Source organism: Bombina bombina, chromosome 5 (assembly GCF_027579735.1).
Source record: "Bombina bombina isolate aBomBom1 chromosome 5, aBomBom1.pri, whole genome shotgun sequence".
NCBI lineage: Eukaryota > Metazoa > Chordata > Amphibia > Anura > Bombinatoridae > Bombina > Bombina bombina.
In genome coordinates, this window is record NC_069503.1 from 697,754,520 (window position 1) to 697,775,102 (window position 20,583).

The 20,583-nt window shown below is 37.7% G+C and overlaps 1 protein-coding gene across 2 annotated transcripts in view; it reads left to right on the top strand.

The window, feature by feature from the left end:
* The window catches only part of FARS2 (phenylalanyl-tRNA synthetase 2, mitochondrial), an 830,248-nt gene that overhangs the window by 213,295 nt on the left and 596,370 nt on the right, over positions 1–20,583 (top strand). For both annotated transcript variants that reach the window (XM_053714701.1, XM_053714702.1), the window contains exon 3: positions 18,946–19,550. In XM_053714701.1, the coding sequence (XP_053570676.1) occupies positions 18,946–19,550 (605 nt within the window). The remainder of the gene's footprint in view (positions 1–18,945; positions 19,551–20,583) is intronic.

Below are 20,583 nucleotides of genomic sequence, written 5' to 3' on the forward strand. Positions count from 1 at the left end.
GCCCTATTTCCTTTCTCTGTGGTTAGCATTTCTATATATTAACATTATCTAGTGTTCTGTGTGTGACAGTAGTAATATATTGTTTTAAAGGGACATGAAATGCAAAATGTTTCTTTCTTGATTCAGATAGAGAATACCATTTTTTTAAAAAGGTAGGGTGCACATGTCTGGAGAACTGCATGACAGGAAATAATGCTGCCATCTAGTGTTCTTTCTAATGTATGACATTGTTGCAAAGGTGGCACACACGTGCACACTCCTGATCTTACCTTCTTTCATTTTGATAATAGAAATACACTGGAAAATTGTTTAAAATTGTATTTTCTATCTGAACCATGACAGAAAATGTTTTTTTTTTTGGTCCCTTTAATCTTGTATAATAATAATAATAATAATTTATATTTCACTTATGGCCTCAATCCAATATAAATCGTCGCCCGCAAAAAGCCGGCGACGCCAAATTTTGCGCGGGTTTGGTATACTATATACGGCGTAACTTAGAAGTTACGCGCTTATATTTCTGCCTTCGCCCATATTATTTTTACCCTGACATACAAAACACGCGCAGTTTGGTATCCAATATACAGCGTAAGGACTTACGCGCGCAGATTTCAGAAAATCTACTCCATTCTCAATGCAGGCGCAGGAGCCCTTGCACTGTCTAAAAAACCAACGTAACTCCCTGGAAGCCTTAACAAACACATACATTTAAGCAACATCTCAAGGTTAAAGGGACAGTATACTATGATATTGCTTTTTTAAGGTTTATTTGTGTATTTGAAATAGTCAAATGGATTGAGCTTGTAGGTACTTTATCACATTGGGGACATATACTTTCTTATTTAATGTAAATTGGATTACCTTCATCTCTTTATAACCCACTGGTGTAATTTATTCTAATGCTAACAAAGCTTGGCACTGATGCAAAATATATAAAGGGACAGTCAACTCCAAAGAAAACCTTCTTTTAAATAGGGCATGTTATTTCTATTCTATTACTTTTCATATTTATATATTTATTATATTTATAGTGCTTTGTTCTCTTGGTATACTTAGTTGAAAGCAAAACCTAGGATGGCTCATATGATCATAACACCTTCTTATCATTTAGAACACCTTCTAATTATGGGGCACATCTTTTAGAACTTGTGGTTATTTTTTACGATTCGTAGCCTATTTTGCATCAAACTACTCTTTATTGAGACTTTACGTGAACAAAATACTGGCGTAAGTACTTGCGACGACTAAAATTTGTATTTGCGCACATTTTAGTTGATCGCTGGCTTTTCATACTTACCCCAGTTTAGCATCTGACGGCTCAGTATATTGGATAGCTCCAGTTGCGAGGTGAAATTACGGGCGGCACGGGTTCCCTCGCTTGCGCCGAAAACTACGCCGTATATCGTATTGCGCCCTATATCTCAGGTAATGTAACCCCTTGAGTGTTATCCAAGTAAAGACTTGATTGAAAGAAGAGGCAGCCTATCACACCTTATATGTTTTTCATACTCCTCAGATTTCCAGTAGTACGCAATGGAATTAAACACATAGTTAAAATATTGCACATTGTTGTTCTATCAAGGTTGGTGATCTATTTAGGAGCAACATACACATGTGGCCATCAAGTACATTGGCCCTGTTTTGCTTAAGTGGGTCAGTGTATTTTTGTTTCTGCTTTTTGACCATTTAAATTCAAGTTCCAATGACCAGGTTTTCAGTAAATGCTGTGCTTATCTTTTGTTTGTGTGACATGAGATTGTCGGATACCATGAGCTATGGTTTCTAGTATTCTGAAATGAATATCAACAGTTTCTAATGATTGGATTTTTTGTATACTAGTACATACATGCTTGATCAATAACAATATGTTTTATTTTACAGTAGAATGTTTTTTTTATTTTTTATTTCCCTATTTTTTCAATTCTAAACATGTTCTGTTTATCATCTCATTGTTTTAAGCCGTTATGATTCTTTTTGTAAGACAGTATGACAGTAGAAAGATTTTTTTATAGGCTTATGCTTGTGGTTTTCTTGATATGTAGCACATTTTAAATAAGAATCACACAGAGCTTAATTTACATACTATTTTAAGCTAATTTTTCACTGGAAGTGTCACACATCATACGCCATTCAGATGAGCAGATGCACTGTCCCAGAGAACTTATTATTGCTCAGAAATGACAGTATTCTCAGGATACACATTTTTTTACCTGTAATTCCAGATGATAGTGAATTGCTCATTGCTGAAGAAAGCTGTTTTTTAGAATAAATGCTAAGTCCCCTTGAAAATGGTTAAATGATTTAAAGACATATTACAATTATAACCAGACAGTGAGGAATAAATACAGTCATGGCCAAAAATATTGGCACCACTGCATTTCTGTCAGATAATGCACCACTACGCCCAGAACATTGTTGCAATTACAAATGTTTAGGCATTCTCATGTTTATTTCTTTTGTTTGTATTGGTATGACACAAAAAAGTGGAGAAAAATAAGCCAAATCTGACACAGTCCATGCAAAACTCAAAAAATGGACTGGACAAAATTATTGGCATCCTAAATTTAATATTTGGTAGCATGCCCCTTGGAAAAAGTAACTGAAATAAATTGCTTCCTGTAACCATCAATGAGTTTCTTACACCTCTCTACTGGAATTTTGGACCACTCTTCTTTTGCCTACTGCTCCAGGTCTCTCAGATTGGAAGGGTTCCATTTCCCAACTGCTGTTTTGAGATCTCTCCACAGGTGCTCTATGGGATTGAGATCTGGACTCATTACTGGCCAGTTCAGTACTCTCCAGCACTTTGTCTTAAACCATTTCTGGGTGCTTTTTGACATGTGCTAGGGGTCATTGTCGTGCTGTAAGACCCATGACCTCTCACAAAGACCCAACTTTATGACACTGGGCCACCACATAATTTTTTGGTAGTCTTCAGATTTCATAATGCCATGCACACAGTCAAGACATCCAGTGCCTGAAAGCAACCCCAAAACATCAGTGAACCTCCACCATTTTTGACTGTTGGGACTGTATTCTTATCTTTAAAAGCCTCATTTATTTTTCTGAAAATAGTAGAATAATGGGCTTTACCAAAAATCTGTTATTTTGTTTCGTCTGTCCACAGCACATTTCCCCAAAAGGATTTTGGCTTCATCAGGTAAGTTTTGGCAAACTCCAATCTGGCTTTTTTATGTTTCTGTGTCAGCAGTGGTGTCCTCCTGGGTCTCCTACCATAGCGCCCCTTTGCATTCAGATGCAATATATAGTGCAAGCTGAAACATTTGTAGCCTATGCCTGAAGGTCAGCTTGAATTTGTCAGGAAGTTGATTGAGGTTCTTTATCCACCATTTGAACAATCCTTCTTTGCAATCTCTTTCGTCCACGTCTAGGGAGATTAGCTACAGTGCCATGGGCTGTAAACTTCTTGACAATGTTGCGCACAGTGGACACAGGAACATTAAGATCTCTGGAGATCAAATCCCCAGACAATTTGTTGCTGCTCTTTCTCTTCTCCATGCTCAGTGTGGCACACAGAGACACACAACAGAAAGGTTGAGCCAATTTTTTAACTGCTTGCCGGTGTGATTTCTATATTGTCAGCACCTGTTAATTGATACAGGTGAGTTTAATTACAAATTGCAGGAGTGTCACAATATTGGAATGCAATTATTTCTAACAATTTTGAGAAGGTGTCAATAATTTTGTCCCGTCCATTTTAGGAGTTTTGTGTGGAATGTGTCAGATTTGGCTTTTTTTTTCTCCACTGTTTGTGTCATACCAATACAAGCAAAAGAAATAAACATGAGAATGCCTAAACATTTGTAATTGCAACAATGTTCTGGGCGAAGTGGTGCATTATCTGACAGAAATGCAGGGGTGCCAGTATTTTTGGCCATGGCTCTAGGTATCTGTAGTTAATCACTGCATTGCCAAATATTTATTTAAAAAAAAATAAAAAAATAAAATAAAAGCATCCATGTTAATTTTTAGCATTATTTATATGGCTTTGCATATTAGGAGCAGTTCATGGATATGATCTTTGAAAATGTTTCCTGTTTTTCTTTGCTGTGTGGCCAGTTAGGAACAGATGCAAATTTGATTTTGCTCTGAGCAAAGCAAACTTGTAGTGTTGCAAGATCAGTCAATTTCAGCAGATGGAGCTATTTGCAGGGTATTTCACAGCAAAAGCAGGCAAAACAAGTACTGTGTTTTATGGAGGATTACATTTAGAGTTTATCCCTTTAATTTCACAGCAAATGTTTTCATGTTTTTCAAGCAACATAAATAGGTTATTTATGATAAAACATAAGTAGATCTGTTCTCCCTGCAGGAATAAGCATGTTCTTTAGAACAAAGATATTCAATAAGCAAGTTAATCTATTTCAAATATAAAAATATACATACATACACAATCTCACATATATTTAATATCCTTTAGTTGGTGTAAGAACACATATTAAAGGGAAACAGATTTTACAGTACAGTGCCCCTTTAAAAATAAAATTAGCTGAAAATAACTTTGTATTTTAGTATATTTAGTTCACCTCTTTGTTTTTACTGAAATCAGAAGTTTATATTGCTTTTGTTTTCAGGTTTATAGATAAAGAACAGTTATATAAAAAAAAAATCACTTTTGTTTTGTCATATGTACACCTGGATCTCACTCCTGCATGTAATGTTTATACAATAGGTTGCAAAACATTGAAGATGTTTAATTGACTGTACTTTTAAGATTAAAATAGATTTTAGAGCCATCAGGTAATTCCCTTTTTATGAGAGTAATGGGTAGAGTTATGTTATTTTGTTTGTGTTTGGTGTCACCCAGTCAGAGTGACAAAATAGTAAAGAGCACAATCTCAGATATGTTTTATTGAGTATGATAAAGTGTATATACAGGGAGTGCAGAATTATTAGGCAAATGAGTATTTTGACCACATCATCCTCTTTATGCATGTTGTCTTACTCCAAGCTGTATAGGCTCGAAAGCCTACTACCAATTAAGCATATTAGGTGATGTGCATCTCTGTAATGAGAAGGGGTGTGGTCTAATGACATCAACACCCTATATCAGGTGTGCATAATTATTAGGCAACTTCCTTTCCTTTGGCAAAATGGGTCAAAAGAAGGACTTGACAGGCTCAGAAAAGTAAAAAAATAGTGAGATATCTTGCAGAGGGATGCAGCACTCTTAAAATTGCAAAGCTTCTGAAGCGTGATCATCGAACAATCAAGCGTTTCATTCAAAATAGTCAACAGGGTCGCAAGAAGCGTGTGGAAAAACCAAGGCGCAAAATAACTGCCCATGAACTGAGAAAAGTCAAGCGTGCAGCTGCCAAGATGCCACTTGCCACCAGTTTGGCCATATTTCAGAGCTGCAACATCACTGGAGTGCCCAAAAGCACAAGGTGTGCAATACTCAGAGACATGGCCAAGGTAAGAAAGGCTGAAAGACGACCACCACTGAACAAGACACACAAGCTGAAACGTCAAGACTGGGCCAAGAAATATCTCAAGACTGATTTTTCTAAGGTTTTATAGACTGATGAAATGAGAGTGAGTCTTGATGGGCCAGATGGATGGGCCCGTGGCTGGATTGGTAAAGGGCAGAGAGCTCCAGTCCGACTCAGACGCCAGCAAGGTGGAGGTGGAGTACTGGTTTGGGCTGGTATCATCAAAGATGAGCTTGTGGGGCCTTTTCGGGTTGAGGATGGAGTCAAGCTCAACTCCCAGTCCTACTGCCAGTTTCTGGAAGACACCTTCTTCAAGCAGTGGTACAGGAAGAAGTCTGCATCCTTCAAGAAAAACATGATTTTCATGCAGGACAATGCTCCATCACACGCGTCCAAGTACTCCACAGCGTGGCTGGCAAGAAAGGGTATAAAAGAAGAAAATCTAATGACATGGCCTCCTTGTTCACCTGATCTGAACCCCATTGAGAACCTGTGGTCCATCATCAAATGTGAGATTTACAAGGAGGGAAAACAGTACACCTCTCTGAACAGTGTCAGGGAGGCTGTGGTTGCTGCTGCACGCAATGTTGATGGTGAACAGATCAAAACACTGACAGAATCCATGGATGGCAGGCTTTTGAGTGTCCTTGCAAAGAAAGGTGGCTATATTGGTCACTGATTTGTTTTTGTTTTGTTTTTGAATGTCAGAAATGTATATTTGTGAATGTTGAGATGTTATATTGGTTTCACTGGTAAAAATAAATAATTGAAATGGGTATATATTTGTTTTTTGTTACGTTGCCTAATAATTATGCACAGTAATAGTCACCTGCACACACAGATATCCCCCTAAAATAGCTATAACTAAAAACAAACTAAAAACTACTTCCAAAACTATTCAGCTTTGATATTAATGAGTTTTTTGGGTTCATTGAGAACATGGTTGTTGTTCAATAATAAAATTGAACAGTGTCTGGGAGGCTGTGGTTGCTGCTGCACGCAATGTTGATGGTGAACAGATCAAAACACTGACAGAATCCATGGATGGCAGGCTTTTGAGTGTCCTTGCAAAGAAAGGTGGCTATATTGGTCACTGATTTGTTTTTGTTTTGTTTTTGAATGTCAGAAATGTATATTTGTGAATGTTGAGATGTTATATTGGTTTCACTGGTAAAAATAAATAATTGAAATGGGTATATATTTGTTTTTTGTTACGTTGCCTAATAATTATGCACAGTAATAGTCACCTGCACACACAGATATCCCCCTAAAATAGCTATAACTAAAAACAAACTAAAAACTACTTCCAAAACTATTCAGCTTTGATATTAATGAGTTTTTTGGGTTCATTGAGAACATGGTTGTTGTTCAATAATAAAATTAATCCTCAAAAATACAACTTGCCTAATAATTCTGCACTCCCTGTAGAATGGTAGGTAGGGAACATTTAAAACTAAAATATATTAATGATGAATAATAATTCTGAACATCAGTGTTTGTTTAAATAAATAAATAAATAATTATCCTAGTTTATTATTTATTTTAATAAATTATAAGTAAAGCTGTATGTGAGTATTTTGAATCCCTGACAATCAACTCATTTGTTTTGCTTGTGGACAATTATTTATTAAAAGAAAAAAAAAAATCAATCACCATTTTGAAGCAAGGTTGTTTCACATGATTTAAAATGTCAGAACTGTTGATGTTTTAGACTTGTTAGACATTTTGCAGCAGTGTTCATGGAAACACTATGATTAATGCTTCTTTAGCGGAGTGGAGATAAGTTTCTCTAATATCCTTGAGTTGTTTGGATAATCTTGACAAAATACTTGCTTTTCAAAAAGTGCTTGATGTTGTATGTTAGAGTGTAAATCATTGTGATGTTTTATTTGTGAAGCGGACTAAGTATATTCTTATGTTTACTTCTCATAATATCTTTCATAATATAAATCGACAGATTAATAGATAGATGGGTGTTTAATTATAATATATTGGGATCTGTTGGGCTGTGCTCCTAATAGATTGCAGCCTAAAATAATTAAGGATAGGAAAAAGAGAGGAGGTGCTTCAATCCAGATTTTTTTTTTAAACACACTGTAATCAACATAATATTTATTAAAAAGTTATTCACACTAAATAAAACCACTTTAATTTGTTTTAGTCTTATTTAAAAGAACGCTAAAGTGAAAATTCAACTTTCATGATTCAGGTTGAGCATGCAGTTTTAAGAGACTTTCTTATTTACTTTCATTATCAATCAGGTTTTTTTATATGCACACTTTATGAGGCAAATGTTCCCCCTTCATAGTGTATATGTGTCTGTTATTGGTTGATAGCTGTCAACAGATTGTAAGTAAAGTTTAAAATGTGTCAGATATTTTTTTTTACTGCTCATTTAAACTTAAGTAAGGGCTATTACATTATATTTTTAATGTACTTGTTGATTATGCAATTCTATTGTATTTAATAGCCTTTTCCATCTTAATATAGGAAGAGTCCACAGCTGCATTCCTACTTTTGGGAAATACTGAATCTGGCCACCAGGAGGAGGCAAAGACACCACAGCCGCAGGCTTAAATACCTCCCCCACTTCCTCATAACCCCAGTCATTCTTTGCCTTTTGTCACAGGAGGTTGGCAGAGAAGTGTTAGAAGATTTCAGAGTAGTCTCTTATGGAGGGTAGTACTCTTTGAGATGGGACTGGAGTTTTAAGTAGTCCTGTCAGCCTCTCAGTGAGAGCATAGATGAAAGTTAGAGTCCGGAGATGCAGGGAGAGTCTTTTTGCGAAACCATCCGACTCATATTAACAGCTCCATAGGCAAACAGCGTTGACGAATTTCGCTGCCTGCTTTCTTCACTCAAGTCCATGTCAGAAGCGATGCTACTATCTGTCACACTTAAAGGGCTGTGTTCCTGTTCCATGGCGTAGATTCTGGTAAGATTGTTTAATTTTTTATATATGTATGATAACGCAAGAAGACAGGGTCACAGTGTGACTCCTTTTATCTGTATAGAATCAAGGGTTAATATCTCCTTAGGGGGATTATTGAACAAGGGGGACTAATCTTATATGTTTATTTGATTTTATGCTGCTTTTATGTGTGAGATGTTATTGGCTCATAGCCTGTTATGGAATATACAGGTTTCACTTTCACTTTGAGAGCCATGCAGCTTACAAGCTTGGCGCGCTTTCTCATAGCAGGGACGGTCCTGCATTGTGCACCATGTGATTCATTCCCTTTTTCCTGACCAGGTGTCTATCAGAGAGGAGTGCTAAATCTCAATACTGTCTGGGTCATAGGAGGTGGTGAGTGCCCCAGCTATTGGGGTATAAGGTTGCCGTTTTTTTGAATAAAATAAGATGTTTTATTTCTCTAGTTCTCTGGTTATTGCACTAGCAATGGAGGATTCTGTTACTTTAGAGGGCACTCCCTCTATTCCTAATGAGTAATTCCTGTTTTATATGTTTGAAGAGGCCTTAGTTTCACCCTCTCAATTATGTTCCATATGCCTTGATAATGTGATATCAAACATATTTGATACTACGGAGCCGTCAACCTCTGAGGAGTTGTCGTCCAGTGAGGTGCGCACCCTACATTTGTATATCTCTACACATGCAGTTTTCCTGTAGCATTGCTAATTCTCCATCTGGAGGGGGCTTTTTTAACCAGACATTACTGCGCAGTTCAGACGGCTGTGTCTGCGGCCTTTAATGCTTTACCTCGCCTTCTAAGCACAAGCGAAAGGTTACATATTGCACTCCTTCCCAGAGTACATCAGATGATTTATTGGATTTAACTGAGGGTTATCCGAGGATGAAGTTTTTTCTGAGACTTCAGAGTATGAACTTTCTGGGTCGGAATCTGCTGCCTCTAAACCTCCGGCTGCGGAGGAACCAGACTTTAGTTTAGGATTTTGCGCTTTCTTCTATAGGAAGTTTTTGGCGAATTCAGAGGTCCCAGAGGCCAAAATGCCTGATTAACCTTTAATTCCTAAATTGGATAGAGTTTGAGGACAGGGTGGTACCTTTTCCTTCCCTGCTCCTGTTAGATGGCGAACATTATTATGAATAAATGGGACAGGATTGGATTCCTTTTCCCCCTCTTCTCCCTTTATCAAATTGTCCCTGGTCCTGGTCTCTCAATGGAGTTGTGAGGTTCTGTTCCTAAATGGGATGGCATCATGTTCACCCTCGCTAAACGTGCTACTATCCTGCTTGAGGATAGTTCTTTGTTTGAAGAGCCCATGGAAAAAAGATGGAAACTCTTTTAAGAAGGATGTTTCAATGCACAGGATATTTGTTTCAACCAGCAGAGGCTATTGCCGTGGTTATTGGAGAAACTAAATTCAGGTGTGACTCCTCATAGGATTGATTGGGGTGGAGGGTCCCCTCGACGTTACTCAGAAAAGATTTACGACTTTGAGGGTTGTTAATTCTTTTATCTGTGCTGCTATTAGGCAGTTTATTCGCTTGAATGCTATGGTTTCCACTTTTTCTGTTCATGACTCTGGCTGGAGTCATGGTCTGCGGATATGACTTCTAAGTCTAGACTTCTTCCCTCCCTTTAAGGGAATGATTTTGTCTGGTCCAGGACTGGACTCAATTATCTCCATGGTCTCAGGGGGCAAGGGTGCCCTCCTACCGCAGGGGTATATGAACTAATCTAAGGGACCATTTTCATTCTGATAAAGCCCATGTCAGCAGTCCTCCGCTAAGTTGGCGCAAACCAAGAACTCTTGGAAGCCGGCTCAGTCCTGTAATAAATCCAAGCAGGGCAAGAAGCCCGCAAGTTGATGTCGGCATGAATGGGCAGTCCCCGGCCCTCTTCTGGATCGTGTAGGGGGCAGTATGTCACTCTTTTCAGTTGCTTGGTTCAGGAATGTGCAGGATTCATGAGTCCTGGAGGTCATAGCTCAGGGTTACAAGATAGATTTTAAGTCTCAGCCACCCAAGCCTTTCTGGGGTGTGTACGGGATCTGTCCTCTAGGAGTTATTGTCCCGGTGCCTATCGCAGTGAGAGGTTTGAGATACTATTCAAACCTTTAGTGGTCCCTAAGAAGGAGGTAACTTTCCGTCTGATTCTGGACCTAAAGAGCTTAAGCAGGTTTTTAAATTTCCCCTCGTTTAAGATGGAAAAAATAAGGTCCACTCTTCCCCTCGTTTGAGAGGGGTAGTTCATGACCACTATATATGTGAAGGAAGTTCCCTTCACATACCGATCCTCAAGGACCACTTCCAGTTCCTAAGGTTTGCATTCCTGGACCAGCACTTCCAGTTTATTGCCCTTCTGTTTGGTCTAGCTAAAGACATTTTTTGAAGAGCGAACCATTCGGAATATCTCGTCTGTCTTCTTCGATCCCATGGATGGCAGATCATCTAAAGAGAGTTCTCTTGTATGAAGTACCAGGGTAGAATTATCGGGTACTCTAATAGTCTCCATAGACATGAAAATATTTCTAACAGACCAGAGATGTTCCCAGCTAGCTTCAACATCTCTTGCCCTCCAGATCTCCTTAAGGCCATCTGTGGCTCAGTGTATGTTGGTGATTGGTCTCATGGTGTCCAGCTTGGACATAATTTCCTTTGCCAGGTTTCACCTCAGACTGTTGCAACTGTGATCATTCGGATCTGTCTCAACAGATTTCTCTGGATGACCAATCGTGAGATTCGCTCTCTTGATGGTTTTGTCCGGATCACTTGTCCTGAGGGACGTGTGTCTCAAGACCATCCTGGATGATTGTGACTACGGTTGCGAGTCTGTCAGGATGGGGAATTGTTTGGGGTGCCAGGAAGGCACAGGGCTTCTGGTCTCAGGAGGTAAAGCTCCCTCCTGATCTCATTTTGGATCTTCAGGCAATATACAATGCGCTGAAGGCTTGGCCTCTGCTGGGTTTGTCCCAGTTACTCAGATTCCAGTCAGGCAATATATCCTTGGTGGCTTACATCAACCATCAGGGGGGGAATAAGAAGCTCCCTAGTGTTGAGGGAAGTATCTTGGATTCTAGTGTGGGGGAGACCCGCATTTGTTCGCTGTCAGTAATCCACATTCCGGGTGTGGACAACTGGGGCGGATTTCCTCAGCAGACAATCCTTCCATCAGGGAGAATGGTCTCTTCATCCCAAGATGAAAGATTTGCAAGAGGAAGATCTTATAATGTCTCAATACCAAGCTACCCGGATAGGGGTCGAGGTACAGGGATCCTCAGGCGGAGCTAACAGATGCATTAGCGGTGCCTTGGAGGTTCAATCCGATTTATCCTTTCCGTCTGTTACCACTATTTTCTAGTGTAGTGGCTTGAGTCAAGCCGGCGTCAGTGATACTGACCGCTCCGTCTTGACCACGAAAGATATGGTTCGCGGATCTAGTGGGGATGTCCTCATCTCCTCCGTGGAAGTTACCTTGTCGCAAGGATCTGCTGACCAAGGTCTCTTTGTTCATCAATGTCTAGATTCTCTGGGGCTGACTGCGTGGAGATTGAACGCTTAGTCCTAGCCAAGAGAGGGTTTTCTGAGAGAGTTATTTTTACTCTTATTCAAGCTTGTAAGCTGGTTGCTTGTCATATATATCATAAGGTGTGGAGGACCTACTTATTCTATTCTCCAGGATGAACTGGAGAAGGGCTTTCTGCTAAGTCCCCTGACGGGACAGTTTTCGGCCCTGTCTGTGTTACTGCACAAGAGGTTTGCAGAGCTTCCAGATTACATATTTTTTCCAACATTTTTACAAGTTTGATGTTTTTGCTTCTGCTAAAGCAGCCTTCGGGAGAAAGGTTTTGCAGGCTGTGGTGCCCTCAGATTAGGGTCCGCCTCAGTTTTTTCCTTCCCTTTAGCATTTTGTGGATGGAAATGAAATTATCAAGTAAGCATAATTTATGTTTTTTTTTTTGTTTTTGTTTTTTTTATAATTTTTATTGAGGTTTGAAATAAGGCAAACAAAAACATAAGACAATAAGATACAATATTCGCTGCAATACATAAATCTCACGACAAGAAGCTTCAGACGTACAGTATACAGTTCTAAAACAGAAGTCAATAAGTATAGCGAATAATTTGGATGCCCAATGAACTGTTACCCTCCTAATGGACACAGAAGGTCACTCATGGACCTCAGCACTGCAAAGTCTAGGAGAAGGAGGATAATTCCAAAAAAGGAGACCTCTTTTGGGTCTCAACTGACAAACCTCATTTTACAATAAACATTCTAGATTAAGCTGCTATTAACATATCTGTGGATAACATGAGAGAGAAAAATAACACATCTGTGTATAACATGAGAGAGAAAAAGCAAGTTTAACATATTTGGTGCAAACTAGGTGAAATAATGCTAGTGTACCTTATTATATATTGTAAATTTTCTGTGCTGACCCACTTAAAAAAAAAAAAAGGGACGTTCTCAAGACTTGCCAAATAGTAAACAGGTAGGGATAAAACAAACAGAGAAGTTACTTGTATGAGCAATCTTAAATCAAATCTGGATTCATGTTCTAAGCGCTACTAAATAGAAATACTTCAGTGAACAGTCTAGGGTAGCCTGCTGTTGTCACAACTGTGGACATTGATAGAAAGGTAAAGCAAGTTTAGAGTATTTGATGCAAACCAGGTAAAATAATACTAGCGTACAATAATGCATGCTATGGGTTTTCTATGCCAACTTACTTAAAAAGAAGGTCAGACTTAGGGCTTGTCATATATTAATCCGGCAGGGATAAAGCAAACAAAGAAGTTACTTGTATGAGTAGCCTCAGTTCAGATCTAAAATTAATTTTCTCTATGTGTTGCTAAATGAAGATGCCAGTTATGTCAGATAAGTGTGAAGCGCATCACCCCGGCCGCAGGTCACGCAGCACCACACAGTCCGTCCATTCTAACAATAAGATAAGCATGTAGCAGACATATGACATAAGGTTAATTTAGAAAAATCTTCTACTGAGCTGTATCTAAGACTGTCATTGATTAGCTACTAGGGGAAGAGGAAGAGTACGCCCTGTGGGAAAATGTTAATTGCAGGGCAAGAGCATTAATGGGTTAATAGAAAAGTAAGTAGCTATATCAAATATGGTAATATGGCCTTAATATCAAGAAAAATCAGTTTGTATAAACTAATATATCCCTGCTAGCTGAATTGCAATTATGAAGAGAGGCTATAGCATATATTCACTCATAAATGAAATAGCACAAATATGGGAGATTGCTAAAACAGTTAAACCATAACACACAATACAGCGCTAAAAATAACATAAAAGAAAGAACAAAAAATTTGCATATGAAACTAGCTCAACCAATTCCAGTGCGAGTCCTTTTGTTAGAGTCAATTTGCCCAGGAACTCGTTGAGTGGCCCAAAGTCTGAGTTTTACATAGGCAGGCACAGTAAGGTGATAGTTCTGAGTGCCAACCATCGAAACCAGCCCAACAGCGGCACAACAGGGGGCTTTCCAGATCAATAAAGTCAGCTCTGGCCTCTTACCTTCTTGGTCTTGGGCTAAGCTCTCAGTATAGGCTCTCTCCGCGGTAAGCAGAGAGATATGTTGGACCTCCGCCATCCCGGTAACATCACTCTCCGTACAGGTTACACCCCCCGATGTTACTCGGCTGGCAGTAGCTTCTTCAAATACTTTGGAGCCTGTTATCAGACCTGGAATAGCGGAGATCTTGTTTTCATCCGGTAGGGTAAGTATGTAGCACCGGGGCCCCAAAGTGCTGCTGCTAACTCGTGTCGCCAGAATGGGTCCGGGTGAAGTAGGTTGTTGGGGTACTGTGAGGGCTCCAAGTGTAAATGCGGTAGTTAGCGATTTCTCCAGGGCGGCATGGTGAACTGACAGCAGGTATCTTAGTGCATCAAAGAAGGTAGTAACTCCCTCCGCGTCCATAATGCGATTGTATGTAGATCAGCTGGTCAGCGCACTAAGTAAGAACATGCAGAGGTACACACTATTATGCGTTATGGTGCTGCAGTGATTGTTGAGGTAACACTGCGTCCTAACGACAGGCCCACCAAAGGTACCTGCCGGGGGGTTTTGATGATGGACAAAGTCCTCAGAAACTGGAAGCCTGGATGTAGATGGAAAATACAGTAGCCACGAGGTCTATAAAATGGCTACCATGCATGTAGAAACCAGATGCAGCTCCGGTCCTAGACCCAAGGGGTGACATCCGGCATTAAATTCAGCTATGTCAACTTGTAGGCTAAAGTCCAAGGTATACTCGAGCAACATTACAGGGTTCATCTCATCAATTAGTAGGAATTAGAATCATTTATAGTGCAGCCAGAGTCAGAGCAAACAAATTGTGCGGCCATTCTCGGGCACTCCAGGCTCCGCCCCCATAATTTATGTTTTAATGAGAAGCCAAATACACTAAGGAAATTGCAGCAGAATTTTCTAAGAAACAGTAAATAAATAAATAATTAAATTAATAAATAATTATAAAACTGTCTATGTGGTATAGGATACTTACATTACACTATGTTTATTGTGACAATTCAAATTAATTTACATAATTATTACATTATTTATTTGAAAATGAAATATAAAAAACTGGTGGCATCAGTGTGTAAATGCAGTATCAGCAAGAGGCATTTTTTAGTGTACATCTTAGAGAGTGGTGATGCTGGCAATATTTTCAAAGCAGCATTGCCACCTACATTGAAAGTGTAATGTAAATTAACCCTTTAGAAAGTATTGTTTGGAAATACAATTTGCTACAGCACTGTAACAAATGTGTTATTAATATAGAACATGTTTGTTACTGTGCAGTTGCAATATTACACCACGTTCAGAACATTGAGCACTTATATCGGCAATACATAAAGAAAACTAAGAAAGTCATGGATTGTATCTTCTATGAAAAATTAATATCACATATATGAAATTTTCCTAAAAAAATGAAAAAACATGCCAAAAGCAAAATACACGATTTTTTAAAACATGACAATAATTATAATACAAATTCTAGCATTATACAATAAAATACATATAAATAAAATGTATATGCATATATTGTATACCCACATCCCCACAGCTCCTATATGAAGATTTTTTTGCGTTCTTTTTTTAACCATGGAGATTGTAGACATAATGTATTAGCATTCCATCTTAGATACACCTTTTCAGCAATATCAGTCTCGCCAGATTTCCAGTGGCAAGATGTTCCAGTGTGTGAAATCTATAGCTTGTACAGTTTACACGGGCATTATTTGAAGGGTTCCTACAAATAAAACATGTTTTGTTTCAGCGAACACAGTCTATGTTGTGTAAGAATACTTCAAAAACAGCTTTCGCCATGAGATTGCAGATTAGTGGCAATGTTGGGGAACTTTTTTGAAGCTGCAATCCCTATTGTTTTCTATGGGAGACTCATTGGAACAGAGGGGTTAAACCCACTTTTTTTTGGAATATATCGCCAGACCCATGGATTGTGATACTGACCAGACCAAAAAGGCAATTTTTTCATTAGTCTCACAAAGTATTAACCATCAGAGCCTTAGGGCCTAATGATAAAAGATTCTCCTGGTTGGAGAGAAATTGTACTGCAGAAATCACAGGAACTGAACTCAATGAATGCTAAAAAAAATGGGTGTAACTCTCCAATATTGCAAGATCTCTCACAAGATTCTAGACAGGCAAATTTGCTATGCTTGTCTAGGGGGTGTTCTCTGCATTTCTTTATGTGAAGGAGAGGCAAACCCAGTGCAATATAGCTCTGCTTGATATGAGTTTTGTTACATTTACACTTTGTGCCTTGCATTTTATATTACTTTACACTTCAGAATGGGTCCTTTTAGTATTATTTAATTTAAGCTTTGCACTTTCTCATCTGCATTTTAATACATTTAGAGCACTGGTTTTCAAACCTGTCCTCAGGCCTCTCTAACAGGCCACATCTTGAGGATATCTGAACTAGAGCACAAGTGAAACAATCAGCTAATTAGTAAACATGGTTATTTTACCTGCTCTCATCCAAGGTAATACAGAAAACCTGGACTGTTTGGAGGCGTGAGGACAGGTTTTAAAACCAGTGATTTAGATCCAGCAGTGATTCTCTGATTGTGTTTTAAAAGTTTTTGTGTTACTTTAACAAATTAGGATCATACTATGTATGATTCTGTGCATTTTTTTTTTTACAAATTACATTGCATTTTTTATATTGTAAAATAAAACACAGCTTCAGAAAGTGGGAGGGACAGGGGAATTCCCTGGGCTGAACATAGGAGTTCCTAGGGTATGTCTGAAGCACTCTCACAATTATTGTGAAATACTGTAAGCATTTTAAACAAGCTGATCTCACTGAATTATGTTGCCAGCTATATGCAGGAGATGTTTGCTCAGAATTCTCAATATACTTATTTAACTGACAGAAAAGTAATATAAATTAAACTCGTGGCAAAACCAAGTTAAATTTTAGTGAAAAAAACTTTTAGTTAAATTTGTATTTGCTGTTAACTGAGTTTTTTTCAGCCCCAGATGTTCTCCAGTTAACTTCTCTCTCCCCTGTGAAATGCTGTATCCCAGAGAGCATCATTGCTTTCTATGGAAGGCATCTCTTATCTCTCTGTGACTTCCATGTTTCACCCTTTTTCCTATAGAATTTAGTGTGCACTATAATTTCTCTCCAAACTAGAGAACCTTTGTTTATTGGGCCCTAAGATAGTACTGAGGCTATTTGGGAACTGAAGCTGACAGTTTTATTTTAATTAGAAGAAATACAAAGGGCAATGCAATTTGTAAAAGATACACATAAATATACAAAGTATGAGTCTCATTTGTTAAAGTTACACATAAAATGTCAAAGTATAATCAGAATTTGTAAAATCACAATACTAAATACACTGTTGTATACATAATCTATATATATTAACATAGAAAGTGCATAGTTTAAATGTTGTAAAGCTTAATCTGAATTGTAAAATAATTTAAAATACAAAGCACAAAGTATAAATGCAGCAGAACTCTCATGTCATGGAGTGCTATATTGCACTGGGCTTGCCTCTCCTTCACATACAGAAATGCAGGGAATGCCCCTTGGAGAAGTAAAGTAAAATCTGCAGTTGTAGAATTTCACTATGGATCTTACAGTGCTGGAGGATCATTTTCTATAATCTCGCATGAGCAGAGAAGTTTATATCACCAGACCCTAAATTTGAAAAAGCAGGCACGCACATTCCTAGTTTGGTATTTGCTTAATGAAAATTTTAAATTAAAAATCTACCCCCATCTTCAGAAAAAGTTGATGCAGGTGCAACTGGGAAGGTTGCAAAATGTTATTTTAGAATTTCCACTATCCAACTACTAAAACTAGGAATTTCCTTGCTTTTGTTGTATTTTTGCCATTTCATTTATTATATAACACATCCATAGTTTATTGAAATACTAATTCTAGAATTTTAAATGTAAACACAAATGTTCTTTTCTATGCCTGCATACATATTTCGAAAACGTACCTCTTGTATCTATAATAATCACTTTTCAATATAATTATTTTATTTTGTCAATATGTTTAAGCATCCTATTGAGCGACCTCAATTGGCTAGATGAACTAGTGTTAATCTAATGTCTCTAAAAGGTGAAAGATGAAACACAGTTTAGCCTGATGTGTTTACCCTCCCACTCAGTTAATTAACATGGTTCAATGAGTAATTATTTGTAATACCAAACACATACATTTTGACCTTCATCTGCAAAAGAATAGTTGTGATAACTGTGTATAGAATTATCCCTGTGTATTTATATAATGCATTTAATATCAAAAGACATGTTAATAATTATTACAGCTATCAAATAGCTACGTCACATTTTATATAATTTACCTAATGCAATATAATATAGCTATTCTGTTGTTAGATAAGATATTATTTTGTTATTATTTGTTCCGTGTATATGTTTTTTGTTTCTCCCATACTTTTGTATAATATTGAGAATTTGTAGATATATAGCTTTGTAGCGAAGGTAAAAGCTCCCTCCAGAAGTCAAAATGATTCACCCCTTTTTTTCTAAATATACCTCTCCACCATTCTAGCAGTTCAGTTTCAATCTATCTGGAGATAAGTAAACTGACCTGCAGGCCTGCTCTAGTTTGAAGAGTTTTTTATACATTTTTTTTTTTTTACAACAAAGAATGTTTGACCCATCTAAGTACAGCACCCCTGCTGCAAGGTCTATCCACCCCTTTTACCATCTTAGGGTCCCACCATGGGTGCATCCATATTCACTTTCATTCCAAATAGATCCTTTCACGGGTATACACGAGGGAGTGATATATAATCAAATGAAGCACCCTTTAGACTTCTGAGATGAATTTCTAAGTACACAAGATGGCCAGGAGATTTAATCCCTACCTATTGAATATGATCCTACTGACTGTTACTGTGTTTGTGATGATTTATCAGTAAGTTTAAATCTGGACTTTTGTATCTGACATTTCTTAAACAAATATACCATACACATTTTTTCTTATAAAACATTGTATGACTTACATTTTTTGCTTATTACTTGTAGGGGTTGCAATACTGAAACAGAAATCTGTACAATATTCAAAGTCCAGTGTGCTTGTAAACACTCCAGCAAGAAGATGTTTAAGTCACGAGTGTGTACGAACAATAACTTCCAGTTATACTGCTAATACAAACTCGACAAACAAAGTTGAACTGCTTGGTAGGTTTTACACTCGAGATGATTACACTAATGTCACAAACAGAATTCTTTCAAAAGTTGGTAAAAATCTACACAACAAGATGTACCATCCTTTGTGGTTAATAAAAGAAAGGATCAAGGATCACTTCTACAAGCAATACATGGGGCGTTCTGGATCTCCACTTTTCTCGGTCTATGATGATTTAGGCCCTGTTGTGACAACAGAGCAGAACTTTGACAGATTGCTTATTCCTTTTGACCATCCCAGCAGACAAAAGGGGGACAATTACTATTTGAATAGTACTCACATGCTTCGTGCTCATACTTCAGCCCACCAGTGGGACTTGATGCACTCAGGATTGGATGCTTTCTTGGCTGTTGGAGATGTTTATCGTCGTGATGAAATTGACAGAAGTCACTACCCCGTGTTTCATCAGATGGAAGGAGTTTGTCTATTTTCAAATCATCAGGTAAATTTAATAAAATCATTTACACACTGATATTTTGTTAAGTCATATTTTGTGTACAGAGTTTAGATGACCACTAAATACAGTAGATTTGCATAATCAACAATTGCATGATAATAAAAAAAAAATGCTCTGATTTTCAAATGAGCAGTACATTTTTTTTCTAACAAATTTCAAAATGTCATTACATTTCTCTACTCCCTATATCATGTGACAGCCATAAGCAAATCACAGACTGGCATACATGTACACTGTGAACTCAGTAGGAGCTGGTGCCTCAGAAAGTAAGCATATAAAAATACTGTGCTCAATTTTATAATGTAAGTAAATTGCAAAGTTTTTTTTTTTAATTATTATTATTGCCTGCTCTTTCTAAATTGTAATAGTTTATTTTCGACTTTAGTGTCCCTTTAGTCCCCATCAGTTACCCTGTAAAGGACAAATGTGGAAACAGCTGAATAGCTAAAAAAAAAGTCCACAAGCAAATAATACATAGAAAGAGATGTGCATGGCACATAGATGCCAGCAGTTGTAGAATTTCCATATGTTTAAATACTGTTCTTTTTTATTGATGAGAGAGAAGTTTTGAGTACAGTGTTCCTTTGAGAGCTTCACTGAGCACTTTACGGCAAAATAACATATGGCTGTAAGTATGTACCACACAGCTAATCTGGAAGTATGATCATTGTGTGAAGATGAATCTAACAGGGTTTCATTCCTTGGTTTCTGCTTTATAAATAGTTAACTTTGAGATTCCTAGGAAAAGGGTTAGCTAGGACAGCTATTTTAAAGAGACGCTAAAGTAAAACATTTTCTTTTATGATTCGGATAGAGCACATACTTAAAAACAAACAAGCAAACAAAAAACGTTACAATTTAATTATTTTATCGAATTGTGTATAATACTTTTGTATGCACACCTTCGTAGGTGTTCATCACCTGGGTAGAGCATGCTGATTGGTGGCTAAGGGCCAGTTCTTAAGCTTACATTCCTGCTTTTCAAATAAAAATACCAAGAGAACGAAAAAAATGATAA